This window comes from Nicotiana tomentosiformis, chromosome 4 (genome assembly GCF_000390325.3).
Source record: "Nicotiana tomentosiformis chromosome 4, ASM39032v3, whole genome shotgun sequence".
NCBI classification, from domain to species: Eukaryota; Viridiplantae; Streptophyta; class Magnoliopsida; order Solanales; family Solanaceae; genus Nicotiana; species Nicotiana tomentosiformis.
The window spans coordinates 12,363,896-12,382,476 of record NC_090815.1 but is presented as its reverse complement, the minus strand read 5'-3'; the positions used below and the strand labels follow the sequence as shown (position 1 = coordinate 12,382,476).

The window sequence follows — 18,581 nt, the reverse complement described above, 5'->3', positions numbered from 1 at the left end:
AGAGACCTAGATCTGGAGCAAGAAATTGCTCGCGAAAGCCGACTTACGGAAACATTTGTGCCAGTATCCATTGAGATAGATGATTTAACAGGGTTAACTGAGGTTACTGTACAACATGCACAAGAGAGCACAAGCAAAGAAAACGAGGTTGCGAAGGAGACTGAGGTAGCACAAGAAACGACAGTAGAAGCAGTGCCTGAGCAATATAAAACTCAAATCACAGGACGGAAGTGACCTCCAGCACCATTCCCACAGAGATTGGCCAAATATCAGAAGGATGAGCAGTATAAGAAATTCATGGAGATGTTGAAACAAATCCAAGTGAACATTCCACTAATTGACACTTTGCGGGAGATGCCTGGGTATGCCAAAATGATGAAAGATTTAATGTCTTGCAAATTCGACTTCCAAGACCTGTCCACTGTTACATTAACCCAGACCTGTAGTGCAGTCGTGACGAGACCCATAGCTGAGAAGTTATCAGACCCAGGGAGTTTCAGAATCCCATGCACGATAGGCAGCTATGCTTTTGCTAAAGCATTGTGTGATTTGAGGGAAAGCATAAACTTGATGCCCTTGGCTATCTACAAAAGGTTAGGCATTGGAAGAGCAAGACCCACATCCACGCTACTACAACTAGCCGATCGGACAGCGAAGAGGACATCGGGTATCCTTGATAATGTATTAGTATAGGTTGGGAAGTTTGTGTTCCCAATAGATTTTGTCATTCTGGATTGCCGGGTTGACGAGGAGATTCCCATAATTTTAGGAAGACCATTCTTGACTACTGGGAGAGCTTTAATTGATTGTGAAACTGGAGAGCTAAAAATGAGACTAAATGATGAAGAGATAACATTCAATGTGCAGAAATCTATGCGGCGACCAAGTGAATTTGCTAACTGTTCTCTAATAGAAGCTGTGGATGTAATTTTGGAGGAGGAAGATGAGACCTTGCATGCTAAATACCCTCTAGCAGCCTGTCTCATAAACTTAGATGAAGCAAATGGAGAGGACATGGCGGAGTGGGTGCTGGCTCTTGAAGGCCAAAGGTTTTGGAAAAGAGCTCGAATTTGAGCCTTTGCACTTAGAAGAAAGGAAAACTTCTCCAGCTAAGCCATCGATAGAAGAGCCACCAAAGTTGGAACTGAAGCAACTACCACCTCATCTCAGGTATGCTTTCTTGGGACCTAACTCAACTTTACATGTTATCATCTCATCTGGTTTGTTAGATGTGCAGAAAGAACAGTTTTTGCAGGTATTGATTGAGTGCAAAACTGCAATTGATTGGACCATTGCAGACATTAAGGGTATTAGCCTGGCCTTCTGTATGTATAAGATTCTATTGGAAGATGGCCACAAACCATCCATAGAACATCAAAGAAGGTTGAACCCCAACATGAAGGAAGTTGTGCCAAAGAAAGGTGGATGACTGAAGTGCAAAATGATAACAACGAGTTGATATCAACAAGAACAGTCACGAGATGGCGAATTTGTATGGACTACAGAATATTGAACAAGGCAACCCGTAAAAACTACTTTCCCTTACCGTTCATTGATCAAATGCTAGATAGACTGGCCGGGAGGTCCCACTTTTGCTTTCTGGATGGATACTTAGGGTATAATCAGATCTCCAATGCTCCGAAAGATAGAGAGAAAACGTCATTCACCTGTCCATATGGCATCTACGCTTTCTGGAGAATACTATTCGGCCTATGCAATGCACCCACCACATTTCAAAGGTGCATGATGGCCATCTTCACAGATATAGTAGAAGACATAATGGAGCTCTTTATGGATGATTTCTCAGTAGTGGGAGACTCAATATTCGATGATTGCCTAAAGAATTTGAAAAGAGTACTAAAAGGTTATGTGGAGACTAATTTGGTGCTCAACTAGGAAAAGTGTCAGTTCATGGTACATGAAGGTATAGTCTTGGGGCACCTAGTGTTGAGTAAGGGCATTGAGGTAGATCGTACAAAGGTTGATGTGATAGAAAAGCTTCCACCACCCACTTCCGTCAAAGTAATAAGAAGTTTCCTTGGCCACGCCAGTTTCTATAGACGGTTTATAAAAGACTTCTCCAAAGTTTCTAACCCCTTGTGTAAATTGCTTGAAAAAGATCACCCTTTTGTGTTTTCTGATGACTGCAGGGTAGCTTTTGAGGAATTGAAGAAGAAGCTAGTGACAACACCTATCATAGTTACACCTGACTGGGGGAAACCATTTGAGCTGATGTGTGATGCGAGCGACTAAGCTGTGGGAGCAGTTCTTGGGCAGCGAAAAGATAAAGTCATGCATCCAATATACTACGCAAGTAGAACTTTGAGTGGTGCCCAACTAAATTACACAGTGACTAAGAAGGAGATGCTAGCAGTGGTGTTCGCATTTGACAATTTAGGTCATACCTGATAGGCTCGAAGGTAATTGTTTATACTGACCATGCTGCTCTCAGGTACCTAATTGAGAAGAAGGAGTCAAAGCCGCGCCTGATTCGATGGGTGCTACTGCTGCAAAAATTTGACTTGGAAATCCGTGACCAAAAGGGAACGGAGAACCAAGTGGCCGATCACTTGTCTAGGCTGGAAGGAGCTGAGAAGAGGGTTGAGGTGGAAGAGATTGTGGAGACTTTCCTGGATGATCAACTCTTAGCGACGAGCCTCGATGCTACACCATGGTATGCAAATATTGCAAATTACCTGGCAAGTGGTATTGTTCCTTATGACTTGTCTTCTGTGCAAAAGAAAAAGTTTTTTCGTGATTGTCGCATGTATTTCTGGGATGAACCATATCTGTTTAGGATTTGTCTTGACAACATGATCCGGAGATGCATTCCCGAGATAGATCAATCTTCTGTTTTGCAGGCATGTCATGCTTCACCATATGGAGGACATTTTGGGGGCGTAAGGACAACGGCTAAAGTGTTGGAGTCAGGTTTTTATTGGCCGACGCTGTTTAAAGATGCACACTTCTGGGTGAAAAATTGTGATGAGTGCCAATGGACGGGGAATATTTCTCGTCGACATGAGATGCCCATGAACCCGATCCAAGAGGTAGAAGTGTTTGATGTGTGGGGAATCGACTTTATGGGACCATTTGTTAGCTCATACAATAACAAGTACATACTTGTAGCGGTGGACTATGTCTCAAAATGGGTAGAAGCCGTCGCACTTCCTACAAATGATGTGAAGGCAGTTATTGGTTTCCTGAGAAAGAACATCTTCACCCGATTTGGCACTCCAAGAGCTATCATCAGTAATGAGGGTACCCACTTCTGCAACCAAGCCTTTGAAAAGATGTTGTAGAAATATGGCGTTCGCCACAAAGTTTCCACTCCATATCACCCACAAACGAGTGGGCAAGTCGAGGTGTCAAACAGAGAAATCAAGAGTGTTTTGACCAAAACTGTAAATGCTACTCGGGCTGATTGGGCAAGAAAGTTGGATGATGCGTTATGGGCTTACTGTACTGCATTCAAAACTCCGATTGGAATGTCGCCATATAAATTGGTGTTTGGAAAGACACGTCACTTGCCGGTGGAGTTAGAGCATAAAGCCTTCTGGGCGTTGCGATAATTAAATCTAGATGTGGAAGCCGCTGGAACTAGTATATTATAGAGTTGCATGAACTTGACGAGTTTCGGTACCATGCTTTTGAGAGTGCAAGTTCATACAAGGAAAGAATGAAACTGGTGCACGGCAAAAATATTCTTGAGCGAAATTTTAAGCCGGGAGACAGGGTATTATTATTCAATTCGAGATTGAGGTTGTTTCCGGGCAAATTGAAGTCAAGATGGTCAGGACCATTTCGTGTGGTAGAGATTCACCCTACTGGAGCCGTATAGATTGCTGCAGAAAATGACTCTCGCACGTTCAGAGTCAATGGGCACATGTTAAAATATTATTTGGGCATGGATGACGCGAAAGTAGTGTCGGTGACTCATTTGCTCGAGCCACCAATGTTGAGCGTGCCTTAAGTTCGATTACCTGCGTCGTGCCGCGACGTTAAATTATGTGCTTCATGGGAGGCAACCCATTGTAATGTTGTATTCATCATGCTGTGACGTTAACTAAGGCGCTCGTTGGGAGGAAACCCAATTCGTAGTTGATTTTTTGTGTAGTTAGAATTTTTCTTTTCATTTTTAGGAACTAACATGTTTGCAGGTGATTTCGGCAAGTCGTACGCAGTATCTTGCGTTACCTGGTCTCCAGCGAGCTGGACCAGGCGTTAAGCCATACGGCGCCAGGCATTGATCTCGCTAAGGAGATCGCCTCGCATGGGTTATAGCGAGACACATATCGCAGAATCCTTCGTGTCGCCTGCCTTTGAGCTTGCCTCGCTAGGTATGTCGCTTTCCTGAGAGCTCACGTCGTCAGGTTAGTGTTTTGCTTTTATTTTCGTTTTGTTTTGTTTTCCTTTAATTCCCCTCTTAAAAAACCCAACTTAAAACACCCACGCCTAAAAGAAATCACACTGCACGCCCTAATTTTCCTCTTCTCCTCCCACACAAACCCCACTGCTCACAAAACACACCCTCACACACTCACGCAGAACACTGCCAACCCTCCCCCCTCCACCCACATCTCCATTGAAGACAAGAAATCTTCTGCTATTTCCTTCATTTGCAACAATAATTCAAAGGCAAATCCCTTCTCTTAAACATCTAAGGTATGGTTTCTATCTCCATTCTTTGGCAATTTCGAGTTGGGTGAATGCATGACATTGGACACAAATTTTTGGGGTTGTTCTTCATTGTAACCATGTGTTTGTGTGTCCCAACTCCATGAACCCCATAGGAATAGTGTTGTTATTGTCTGAACAAGTGGTAGTACGGAACTCCTAAGCCGATTTGGGAGGGTGAGGCAATCCCTCACCCATACAAGCACTCCCATGGCACTAGTGTATGCTAAGTGTTTGTTATAATGCCTCAAAGGCATTCTTTGTCCCCATTGGAGCCCGAGTCTCCGGGATTATAAGACTAGTGCTATGTAGTTGCGCACCACTTTAAAATCTTAAGTGTGGGATGGGTCACTGGTAGCCCGATGCTTCGAATGTGGAAGAAGCACCCATGTGTCATTGCTTGATTCTCATACTAAGAAATGATGAGGTGAAGTCTGAGTAACCTGAAATTGTTGATAATCATGTGTTAAACTCTAAGTGTAGGTGGCAAGACCATGTTTTGAGAGGTTGCAATACCGCTTAAACTGATTTATGCTCACTTGTGTAGGTACAAATATGCCTCCAAGAAAAGATACCGGTAAAGGCAAAGCCACATCCACTGCTCCGTCTAAGGCTAAAGCTACTTCTGCACCTCCCCAGAAGAAGAGAAAAGGGGGGGGAAGCTACTTCCAGTCAAGGTGAAGGACTGAGAGCAGTTGCAGCTATTACAGCCACCCATTCACAACCTCAGGGCCAATGGGAATTTGGAATCAAAGGAATACCCCCACATGTTAAGGATTGGTACAAGCATTGTAGGCCAAAACATATACACGCGGAAGCTGCTATTCATGAGCATCGCTTGAAAGCCAAGTACCATGCTATTTGGAGAGGCATCAATGAGTTGGGGTTGAGCTATGTGTTACAAAACTCTGGAGAGATCAACGTCAATCTTGTGAGGGAATTTTATGCTGGGTTTGATCCAGAGGATCCTGAACAACTGATGTCGATTCATGGAAGGTTGATAGATTTTTCAGCCTCGGCAATATGCAATTTCTTAGGTGCTCCAGATGTTCCTGGGGAACACTTGGACCACTTCATAGTCCGTCCTACTTATCGAGATCTGAGACACACTCTTTGTGGTGTCAACTCTGTGGCGGCTTGGGTGCGGGATAAGAAAACCAACCGCCATAGGAAGTTCCCAAAGAAGAATATGAAGGTAGAAGCTCAAGTATGGTTGAAGTAGATCAATTCACGACTCCTACCGTGCAGCCATGATACTCTCATTAGTGGTGAGAAAACTTGTGTGTTGAATTTCTTAATGACGGGCCAAAGGGTGAATGTGGGCTACTTGATACGTTATCAGATGACCCAAGTGCGAACTAGCAAGAAAATTCACCGAATGCTCTTTGCAAACATGCTAACTCAGTACTTGAGGCAAGAAGAAGTGGAGGAGGAGAAGGAGTTCGATCATATCATTGTTCCACCCATAAGACCAACGAACCTCACAAATGTCCGGGTTAAGGAGGAGAACACCACAACTTCACTCTCAGGGGATTAGCACAATGCACGCGATGATAGCTTCATGGCCCATTTATATGAGATGACGGACTTGCAGCTTCGGATATGGAGACGGCCGGCCACTACAGAGGAAAGGGCCATATTGGAGCAGCGGTACCCGCTCAATGCTCATGCCCAACAGCTGGTTGGGATAGGTGATGGATACAGACTCCCTGAGGAAGAGGATGTTAACACACCGGAGCAGTCCGAGGCCGAGCCGGAGCAGTCAGATGATAAAGATGATAATGAGGAGGAGGAGGAAGAACAAGACGAGGAGTGGGTAGCCTCAGAGGATGAGGGCGGGGACGCAACTTGATCAGAGAGTTTTTCCTACACCCTACTCATTATTTTTCTTGTTTTGTCAATTGTGTATGCACTGAGGACATTGCATGAAATAAGTGTGGGGTGGGGACTTGTAAAACAAAATTAGTCTTGTTTTAGATATTAGTTTTTAGTTAGTGTCGTCTTAGCCGTTAAAAAAAAAGTAGAAAAAAATTAGACTCTTCTCGACGATGGATCTCCTAGACGGTTTTCTTGAGGGAATTAAGTCTAAAGAAAAAAAAACCAAAACGCTTTTCTTGTAGGTAGTGTAGTAATTCCCCCTTGGTTTTCTTTAGGCCGCGGTTCTTTTCCAAGGGTTTCATTTGAACCGGGTGTAGTTAGTTATAATTTTTAGGAGTAGAAATCACTAGGCTATGAATTGAATTACAGCGATATCTCTTAACTTTGTTATGCCTTGAGAATAGTTAGTACTCTGGTTGTGACGCTTAGGCTCAGTTTTTGACTCTAGTATAAGTACCTTAAATCATAGATTCTTAAATTTTCTTGACTGCTTTGACTGGAGTGTCGTGATAAAACCAATCCTGAGTGAGTTATATTCCATGTTTGTGTGAGGTTTGTATGTATTCAATGCATTGTATTTGATGTCTAGAACTTGCCCCGTGTGTGTGCAAAGCAAAATGGTAGTCTTGTTCGGTCTGGAAAGTGATATAGGTATTTCTTTGTTGAGCCAGATATATAGAGTTCACCCGCCTAAATGTCATATAACATAGTTAACCCCTTTGAGCCTATAATCTTATTTTTTTGGTAACCACATTACAAGCCATACCCCTTTGTTTGAATCGACCATATATTTGAACCTTGTCACCTCTCATGAGCACTTGAATTGTGATGAATTATGTAAAAGTTAAAGTGTGGGGTGGTGGTTTGGCTTTTGAGTGGAACAAATGAAATAAGGAGAAAGGTGCGCCGTTTGAAAGAAAGAAAGAAAATATGTCAATAAAAGCCACTTGGATTGAAAGAAAAAACAAAGAAGAAGAAGAACAAGAAGAAGAAAGAAAATAGCTGTATTGTATGAAAAATAATTCTTGATGGTGGTGGCTAGTGATATACTTGTGCTTAAAGAAGTATGGGGTAATATAAATTGAAGTGAAGGTGGAATTCTAGTTTAACATAAGTATGGGTTGTAGTATTAAAGTATATGTATTAAAGTGCTTAAGGGAGGTGTAGTCACTCATATCCAAATGTATCCTACCCGACCCACAGCCTACAATACAATCAATTAAAGTCCTACTTGATCCTAGACTGAATGAGCTCGATTAGTAGAGTATTACACTACGGGCAAGCCTATGGTGCATCATTTGTGGCATATGAATGTTATTTCTAATAGCGAGAAATTATTTCGTATATTGAGTTCCTACGTTCTTAAAATTCATTGTGTGTGGAACTAAGCTCTTTGTTGGGTGAGGGCACGTGATTCATAAAGGAAAGGAAATGTCATTGACATCCATGTTAGAGTAAGTAAGTGAATTGTGAATAAGGCATGGTATTTATGAGTCAAATCTTGAGGTGAGGATGTTACACCTTTGTGCTTAGACTATTTTAAAGATTCTTGGTGTGATGAGTTAAGGGAATTTCTTAAAAAGGTTGTGTCTATAAGTGTAGTTTGATTGCTCGAGGACGAGCAATGTTTAAGTGTGGGGTATTGATGTGTGGATATAATTCCATATTTTTGTACATTATTTGACTTGCATTTTGTATGCTTTAAGGATAAACTACATTTTATTTACACGTAATGGATTCTATTTTATGTGGAGGTGAATTGGAGATGAAATTAGAGCAAAAGGAATAATTAAAGTCTAAAGCGTGCTCGAAAACAGTTGAAAAGAAGAAAGAAAGAAGTGAGCAGCGGATAAATGAGAAAGCTGGCGAAGCAAGCTTAATAACTCGCGTGGGAGCAGGCTAGGTGAGGCAGGAGGCGAGGTCCACCTCACGTTAATGCTGGCGACGCCAGGTCTGGAGAGAGGTCCTGCTCGTGTGAAGCCTCGCGAGGAGAGGTTTGTGGCGCACACACTCCGAACTTTGAAGGCTTATTTCGTCTCCTGATTTGACTAGGAGTTGGCCTATGTCGTTTAGGTCATTTCCTACACATATAAATAGACATAAAATGCCACTTTTGAAGGCGTTTTGTAACCTGAGGCAAGGATAGCTCGTGAAACAACCGTTGGGAGTTAGAATCATTGATTTCTACATCCTTTCATCTTTACTTTGTAATTTAATTATGCAAAACATCTGAGATATTGTTACTATGAGTATGACTAGCTAAACTCCTAATCTAGGGTTTTGATGGAACCTATTGGAGGATGATTTTCCTATTATGTTAATATAGATTTGCCATAGTACTTTCTCTATTTGTTCAACTATATTATTGTTGTTGTTGATTGAAGGGCCCTCAATCGACTGTGCCTATTTAGTGTGTATTACTCAGGAGAGAGTGTATATTTAGGTAATTATTGAACAATATCACTCCTAACGTATATGAGGGATCAATACGGAGGGTTTAAAGGTGGGATTAGGGATAACAAAAACTTGGTGCTATCCGAGTAAGCCGTATTTAATGCCAGCTAGCATAATTCGGGAAAATATATCTAGTAAATTGTTGTAATTACTCGGGAGAGAATTACGATACTCAGAGCGTTCATGATCGGTATAGAAGACTTAGGCAAATTTATAGAAAATATAGGGGAAAGGATTCCGACAATAGGGGAAATCATAACCTTAGATCATTCCAATTCTTGTCTACAACCCGTTCATAGTTAGTTATTAATTATTGCATTTTCATTACGTGATATTTAGTTAGTAAACCTCAAATTTGTTACTTAAATATTTCTGAAGATTGATTGCTGAATTTGTGTGAGTCTAGTAGATGTGTTTAATAGGTTAATTCCCTATGGGATTCGACTACGGACTTATTAACCGGTATATATTTGCAACGACCGCTAAGTCCTTTTTACAAGGCATAGTTGGGCGTGATAAGTGACCTTTATCATTCTTCATTCCCTTTCATTTGTTACTTTCCTCCACTACGTTAAAGCATGTTAACGTGTCTTCTGATGCTGGTGAGGGGAGTCGTGTTGCCCCCTTGGCAGTGGTGTTCCCCTCCCATGGGGAGAGCGTTCATGCCACCGTTGAGGATGAAACCTTCTAGTCGGTGGAGGAGATAATCCCACGCAACCCTGATTGCAGATTTGATTTCACCAAATCACCAGAGGCCGTACCTGGAGCTTTTCGATCAGTGATGACGGTGAAGGAATTAGCGGAGCTTAAGGCCAAATTCGGCCTTCCCAATCATATCGAGTTGATCCTGGCCGAGGGGGATACGGTACAGGTCCACCTTCTTGGTATTACGCCCTCTCCGCCTACCCCTTCCAAGTTGGCTATTCCTTTCCCCTCCTCCCACTGGTGGAGGAGTTCTGTCGTCACTATGGTGTTTGCCCTGCTCAGCTCGCACCATACATCTATAAAATTATAAAGATGCTCATCAAGTTTACTGAGCTGGACGGGGTCTAACTGACACTGTGGCACTTAATTTACCTATTCGCTCCTAGAGTTTATAGGGGAACGATGCTGAGACTTCGCCATCGAGGGGGGAAATGCTTGGTGGTGAAGATGGATGATAAGGCCAGTCGTCAATTTTGGTTCAACTTCTTCTTTGTTAGAACTGAGGACATTGTTGCCAATGTCAATGGCTTTCTTGAGGCTTGGAACTATACTCGTAAGTTCTTTGATTTCTCCCCTGTGTCCGGTCCTGAATTTTGACTTCTCGCCTTCTTCTTTTTTAGCTAAAACCTTGCCTCCTTCTTTGGACGCTCATATTTCCGACTGGGTCGAGCGGCTCATCCCTCACATCGTAGGGATTCGTGAATGGCCAAGTTTTTTCAAGAAATTTGAGCCTGCTCTCCCTTCGACTTGTAATTTCCTTTCTTTGATCGTCGCCGCTCCATTTCCTATTATGTACGGATTCATTTTGCTACTTAATATTGTAATTTTCTTAGGTAGGGGTTCTCTTAGGAGCCGAGCACCAGTGCCTTCTTTTCAAAGGGCGGCTATTGCCTCCTCGACTTCGGCTCCTATTGCGGCTACTGCGTCTTCCATACCGATCTCGGCCTCTGCCTTCGTAGCTCGGGATCTTGTCTCCATTCCTTCTGTGACTCCTACCCCCCAACTTTATTCGTTAGTTGATAAGGACATTATCTCTCCTGATGATGGTGGTTTGATGCCTCGTAAGAGGAGGGTCGTGGATATAGGTGGAGAGAGGCCGACAACAGTTGATGTGGGAGATTGTGGCCTGGTCCTTCGTGAAATGGCCACAGTGTATATTGGAGAGAGCCCAGAGGCAAGTCCCGAGGCCCCTTACTTGGAGGATACGACCATACATCCTGTGGGGGACGCGATCGAGGGCGTTGTGAGCAATGACGGCCCTGCCCTTTTGAGGCGCGAAGAGACCTCATCTTCTGCGGTCGCGACAGTCGTGCCTTCTTCGATTGATGATGGAAGGAAGGTTGTTGCTAAGGAGGATGTTGGATCTGAATCTGACATGGATATAGATGAGTTGACGATGATTGATGAGGGGCTTACTCAACTCGAAGTGAGGTTGGAAGGGGGTTCAAGGACTATTGCAATCCCGATGGATCGTAATCTTCTTGTGAACACCAAGGAGATAATCCCCTCCCTTGGCCCTCTTTGTTCTAAAATTGAGGGTACGACCCTCAAGACTATAGATGACAACACTGTGTCAAATAACATTGCTGGTCTTTCCCTTCAGGTAAGTACATTTGCTATCCGTTATTTTCCTTACGTTTTGTTCTTTTGTAGGCTCTAACTTTTCGTTTTCCAGACGGTCATCCTGGAGATTGAGAGTGCTCGTAGGGAGCAGCGACATAAATATATTTATGTAAAGTTGAAGGATAAATACTTTAAATTCCTTGAGAAGTACCGGAAGCTTCAATGTCGGCTCGGCGAAAGAGGCGATGTGCACCAACTAAGGGAGGATTTGAAGGAAAGAGACGAGGAACTGGTGCGGGTAGTGGGTAAGTGCATCGTTCTGGAAGGGATGTTATGGAGCAAAGAGGAAGAGATCGATCTTAGCAGGGGGTAGAAGCCAAATGCAGTGATCTCCAGGCTTAAGTAGTCTTACTGCGAGGTCAGCTTCAGGAGTGTCAATTCAGGGCAGAGGCTCTTAGTGGGGAGGTCGCCGAGAAGACGAAGGGGCTTGAGAAGATGGAGTCCGCTCGGTCAGAGGCTTTGAGGAAGGCGGATTCCCTTGAGGTGGTGATCCGAACTCTCCGTTCCGAGTGAGAAAATGATTTAAAAATGGCAAGGCTTAATGAAGAGTGGCTCGATGAAAGGATTGGGGAGTTGGAGAAAGAGACCTCTGATCTTTACGATCAGGTTGCTTCTCTGGAGGCCGATAAGTCCAAACTACTTGAACGACCTTCTTCATCTGCGACTTCTGGCTTCCCCAACATTCCTTGTGACTTGTACAAAGAGTGGATTCACACCAAAGCCGGACTGGATGTGCTTCGCGAGTTGCATGTAGCAGGTTTTGTTTTTGCTGCAGACTTCAAGGGTGCTCGTGTCAATGCTCGCGAGGCTTGGATTGCTTGTGGTTATGCTCCGACTACTACTCATCCTGGTGAGAAAGATGAGGGCAATGAGGATGCTATAGATCGCCTCGAGGACGAGGCCTGATATGATTCCATATACCCTCCGGGCGAGGATAGAGAGGGCATTGGTGGCCGAGACAATGAGGGTATCAGTGGTCAGGGTGGTGATGTCGTTGAAGGCCGAGCTGGCGAGGGCATTGAAGGTCGTAATGGCGATGACCAGTAGTTTTCTTTTTGACTTTTTTGCATATTTTTGCCGGCATCTTCAAGAGCCTTTGTAAACAATTTAAGTATGAAATATCAAATTTGTTCCTTGCATCTTCTTCCATTCCTGTGGTTTGTCTCATGTACTTGTATATTTTTTGCTTTTGTTGTTTGCTCATTTCGCTTTTTGTCCTTCCTATTGTTGTTGTCTTTTAGCTGGCCGTGGCCTTGGAGCCGAATATTCATGGGTCATTTAGCCCCTTGTTTATATAGGTCGAGTGCGTTTCTTCGTTGAGATTTGGCCGAGGGCCGGTAGGTGTTTGTTCGAGCGAGGTCGAACATAGCCTTTTCATATTCGTGGCCGAGGGCCGATAGATGTTTGTTCGAAGTTGGTCGAACATAACCTTTCATTAAATCGCGGCCGAGGGCTGGCAGGTGTTTGTTCGAGCTTAGTCGAACATAACCTTTCGTTAAATCGCGGCCAAGGACCGGTAGGTGTTTGTTCGAGCTTAGTCGAACATGATCTTTTGTTAAATCATGGGAGAGGGCCGGTAGGTGTTTGTTCGAGCTTGGTCAAACATAACCTTTCGTTAAATTGCAGCCGAGGGACGATAGGTGTTTGTTCGAGCTTGGTCAAACATAACCTTTCGTTAAATCGCGGCCGAGGGCCGGTAGGTTTTTGTTTGAGCTTGGTCGAACATAACCTCTCATTAAATCGCGGCCGAGGGCCGATAGGTGTTTGTTCGAGCTTGGTCGAACATAACCTTAATACGAAAAATATGTCTTGATAAACGTAAGATTCTTATTACTTCAACATTGTTGCTTTGGTTATATACTTGGAGAAAGTTACAGATTTTGGGTGTTGGCTGGTGTTCCATTCCCAGTCCCAATCTACCTGGTCCCTTCATTGTTTGACTTAGAGAGTATTGAGGAGTCGAGCAATGAAAAAGTAACAACGGTCCCTCCACGTACTTCGACTCGAAGTGTTCCCTTCGCCGCCTCGTTAAAAACCTCCTTAAGAAAACCCAAATGGGACAAAACTCAAGTGAAGGAAAAAGAGTACGACTTGGGGGACACTTTTTCTCTCAGAAGCTGAAATATTTGAGGTGGCTGATGTTCCAATTGTTTGGTAGTTACTTTCCTTCCATTGTCTCTAGTTGGAATGAATCCTTGTTTGCTTTGGCTATGATTTTGTACGGACCATCCCAGTTTGTTCCCAGCTTGCCTTCCTAAGGGTCGTTGCTCGCTTGAGTTTTGGCTTTCCGCACGTGGTCCCTGAATTTAAGTGGCTGGACCTTTGCTTTCTTGTTTTAATAGCGTTCTGCTTGTTGTTCTTGGACGACCATTCTTATTTACACCATATCTCTTCGTTCATCAATTTTGTCGAGTTCCTGTCTTCTGCTCTCATCGTTACTCATACCACTTTAGTGGGAGTACCTTCGGCTAGGTTCTCCGACTTCGACCGGTATTACTGCCTCAGTCCCATAGAGTGTATGACATCTTTCCTATGCTCGTCTTCGGGGTTGTTCGATAGGACCATGATACTTATGGTAGTATTTCCGGCCACAGTCCCTTGGCGTCCTCGAGCTTTTTCTTCATGTTTTTAGTATGGACTTGTTGGAGGACTCTGCTTGCCCGTTACCCGCTGGGTGATATGGGGTTGAGAGTATCCTCTTGATATGCCATTTCTCGAATAATTCGGCGGTTTTCTTTCCCGTGAACTGGGTCTGTTGTCACAGCTGATCTCCTTAGGCGGGCCGAATCGGAAGATGATATTTCTCCATATAAAGTTAATTACCTCTTATTCCTGTATTTGGGCGAATGCTCCTGCTTCCACCCATTTAGAGAAATAGTCAGCTAAAACCAAAATGAATTGTACATTACCTCGCCTTGTTGGGAGGGGCCCCACGATGTCCATTCCCTATTTGATGAACAACTAGGGGAGGTAACTAAGTGAAGGTGCTCACCTGCTTGGTGAATCAATGGGGCGTACTTTTGGCACTGTTCGCATTTCCTCACGAAGTATACGACATTATTTTTCATGGTAGGCCAATAGTATCCCGCCGTATGAGGCATCTGACTAGTGCTCGATTGCCGGAGTGAGCACTGCAGTGGCCTTCATGGACTTTTGTGAGGACGTGGTGGGTTTGGTTCGGGCACAAACATTTAACCAGAGGGCCGCCGTAAGTCATCTTGTACAAGTCGCTATGAAGGAGATTGTATCTGGCCTCTTGCATTATTAGTTTCTTAGATTCTTTCTTGTCATTTGGGAGTGTGTCGTCCTGCAAATAGGCGATAATAAGATTCCGCCAATCCCAAGTTAAGTTTATGGTTCTTACCTCGATTTGGTCTAGTGATGAGTTGAGGAGGTGGACTATGCTTTTATCCACAATCGTGATGATTTGGGTAGCTGCGATCAATTTGGCAAGGTGGTACGCTTCGGCATTCTGCGCCCGTGGAATCTGGTTGAGCTGGTATTTATCGAACTCATGTAGTAGCTTGCAGATCTCGATCTGGTATTTTTGCAACCTTTGTTCCTTTATTTAGAAATTCCCTATGACTTGGTTGACTATGAGTTGGGAATCACAGTGGAGTTTCAACCATTTCACCCCATACTTGAGTGCTAGCCTCAACCCTGCAATTATGGCCTCATACTCAGCCTCATATTTAGTCATATCTAGACACCTTATGGACTAGCAAATTACTTTGCCTTTAGGGACCTCGAGTACGAGTCCTAGTCCGGACCCTGATACGTTGGATGCGCCATCAATGTATAGGACCCATAGGTCTTGTGTTTGGAGGGAAACTTGGACCGCTTCCCTTTCGACTTCAGGCATTAGTTTTGCACTAAAGTCGGCAAGAACCTGTGACTTTATCGTCGTTCGCGGCTAGTATATGATATCATGCTTGCTCAGCTCGATGGCCTACTTGACCAGCCTCCCCGATAGCTCGGGTTTATGCAAAATGCTCCTCAGGGGAAAGGTTTTGATGACCGAGATGGGGTTGCACTAGAAATAGGGTCTAAGCTTTCGTGAAGCTATAACCACTGCCAGAGCCAATTTTTCGAGGAGTGGGTACCTTGTCTCGGCGTTGACGAGTGTTTTGCTAATATAATAGATAGGAGATTACGTACCTTTGTTTTCGCAGATCAGGACTTCACTTACCGCTACTTCAGAGACGACTAGATAGATGGGGAGCTGCTCTACAGGTTCGAGCTTTGAAAGTAGGGGTGGTGATGATAGGTATTCCTTTAGTTCTCGTAGAGCCTGGATGCACTCGGGAGTCCATTCGAGACCGTTGTCCTTTTTGAGTATGCCAAAATATTTGTGACATCTATCAGACGACCGCGAGATGAATCTCAATAGGGCGGCGATTCGTCCAGTCAACCTTTGGACTTGCTTCTTGGTAGTCAAGAGCTCTGGTATCCCCTCGATACCTTTGATTTGTTCTGGGTTGACCGCTGCGATACCAGAAAACCCAAAAACTTTCCCGAGGCTACGCCAAACGTGTATTTCTCGGGGTTTAGCTTCATTTCGTACCATCTTAGTATGTCGAAAGCTTCCTTCAAATTATCGATGTGATCCTATGCCTTTTTGGACTTGACTAACATTTCGTCTATATATACTTCCATGGTCTTTCCGAGCTGGTCTTTGAACATCTTTATCACTAATCTTTGATATGTAGCCCCCGCGTTCTTCAGACCAAACGGCATGACCCTATAACAATATGTTCCTTGGTGGGTGATGAACGTGGTCTTCTCTTGGTCTTTTTCCTCCATAAGGATTTGGTTATAGCCTGAGTGTCACGACCCAAAAATCCCTCCGAGAAAGTCATGATTTCACCTAGTAACTAAAATTAGGAAAGCCTAACACATACTGGCCACTAATGGAATTTAACTAACTTAATTGCATTAAATTAAATAATTTCCGTAAAAAAACATAGCTAACCAACCTCAATTACAAAATCCCAAATCCAATAGTACAAGTCACAAGCCTTTCTAAGAGTAACTATATATAAGGAGTACATCATTGTTCCGAAATAATAGGAGACAATGGAAATAAAATACAACTGAAGGTGATTTCGGGGCCTATGAACGTCGAATAGGTATACCTTGAAGTCTCCAGCAGCGCAGACATAGGTCTCCAACCAACTCGATCATAAGTACCTGGATATGCACAAAAATGTGCAGACGCGTAGCATGAGTACACCGCAGCGGTACCCAGTAAGTATCAAGCCTAACCTCGGTAGAGTAGTGACGGGGCCAGGTCAAGACGCCTACTGGACAAGAACACCTGTGCAAGATATGACATAAAACTAACAAGGAAGGAATATCAATATAAGGCCAACAACAGTTAACCACCTCATGAAATCAACAAGCCAAGAAGTTCTCTCGTCCGTTAAGGGCCATTGCCCAATTGTAAGCGTAGATAGTGTCATCCCTCCAAACACTCCTCATTCAATACGATAATGTGACTCCCAAGTCTAAAACCCTCATCTCAGCCAGTACAAGTAGTCCAAATGGCAACTCATCACGGAACCACATAGATTCTCTCCCAGCATTGTCCGTAAACCCAACCAACAATAACTCAGATAGGCAGAAAAATAAAAGGAAATCAAGACACAAGTACTATCTAGCAAATATAACAGATACAACAACAAAAGTACAATTTCATTAACTTATCCCACAGAGGGAAAACAAAACACCAAATAACAAAAGAAAGGGTATTCTACATAACATCCACTGCGGCGTGCAGCCGGCTCCCAAATATATCATTTCACATAGGAATACTCGTCGAGCCAAAGTGCTCGATTTCAGTGATCACATGAATGCCAATATCAAGCACAATAGAGTGCATAATTATAATTGTGGGAAAAATAATTAGAAGTAATACAACATGGAGGTAAGCAAGCACAACTAAGGTGCAATGAGCAAATCAGCATTACGAGGGTCATCTTGCCCATATCGCCACAAGGCCTGAACAGAATTACAACACGGGTGAAAATAATCATACAACCTCACAATCCATCACAACATAAGAGAGGAGCACATAACATAGACCGGGGTGCAATTAATCTGCCCGGTAACATAACCATGATATCAACTCCACAAGAGTACCCAAACCTGATCCAGTATGGAATAAACATTCTCTTTGGGCTTTCAAATAGCCCCCAAACCAATTTCGATCATTCCCAAACAGGTAAATATCCTTCCAAAAGTCCATAGCAATCTATACATAATGTATGCCGTTAATTATCCCACACTCAACATTTCTTCACAATTCGCAATTAAGATATAGTCTGCCTATGAGGACATCCACCTCCGAAACCTCATGAACACTAGAATCTCCATGCTCGATCTCAACTGCAACTAAGCTACTCAAATGGCTATTAAATAACTCACACTTCATCACCTTACGAAAACACCCACATAGATCTTCTATATCGCGTAACCAAACCTGAACTTCAAAAGCCCCCAGAACCCGAAGATCACCGTACCACTAGCCAAGCATCCGCAACCCAAATCACAAGGTGCTTTCCTAAAATGCATGCTCTTTACATGTGATATCCAATAATGCCAGCATCCTATTGGCTTCTGATATCCATCCAGGAGGAAACCATAACTTACAACATATTTCTTATGCTCGTAGCAAACAGTCGACTCAAGCCGTGGCCGACACCACCGAGAGTTTTCTGAGACCCGCCCGCACGTAACTAAGCCATCAGGACTGAATTTCCCCAACTCAACTGAGTCACGCAAATCGTTCGACCCAAGAGTACTATATTCCCTTGCTGGCCTAACTCTACCGAGCTGGTCCATTCCCTTAGATACTCCTCGATTTTTCCTCGGAGTAACACTTCTCCCTATCGATACACTACAATATTGAAGCCAAAGTTCAATACAGAAAATCCTAGCACGAACCACGTAGCCTAGAAGCTCTCAAACCACTGTATTTCATCTTAAGCATCCCATAATCCCGCAACGGAGATGCCCACGCAGACCTCCTGTGAATCTGAAGTTATTTCTTTGACCTCTCTGATACTGAAATGTAGGATTATTAAGGAGGCAAAAATACCGCAAGTCCCAGCCTTATACCATGCAAATGTCAAATCTTAAACATATACAATTTTTGGGGAACCTTTGAATACCACATATATACATATCAGGCCAAAACTGATATAACACATGACCCTGCAATCTGATCGTTAATAGTGGACTCC

At 43.5% G+C, this 18,581-nt stretch overlaps 1 protein-coding gene across 1 annotated transcript; it reads left to right on the top strand.

The window, feature by feature from the left end:
- The first annotated feature begins 297 nt into the window (after positions 1 to 297).
- Positions 298 to 1,429, top strand: LOC138909274 (uncharacterized). The gene is made up of 3 exons (XM_070200459.1): positions 298 to 667; positions 719 to 1,049; positions 1,171 to 1,429. Exons 1-3 carry the CDS (start codon positions 298 to 300, stop codon positions 1,427 to 1,429), a joined length of 960 nt encoding a protein of 319 aa, XP_070056560.1.
- The last annotated feature ends 17,152 nt before the right edge of the window (positions 1,430 to 18,581 follow it).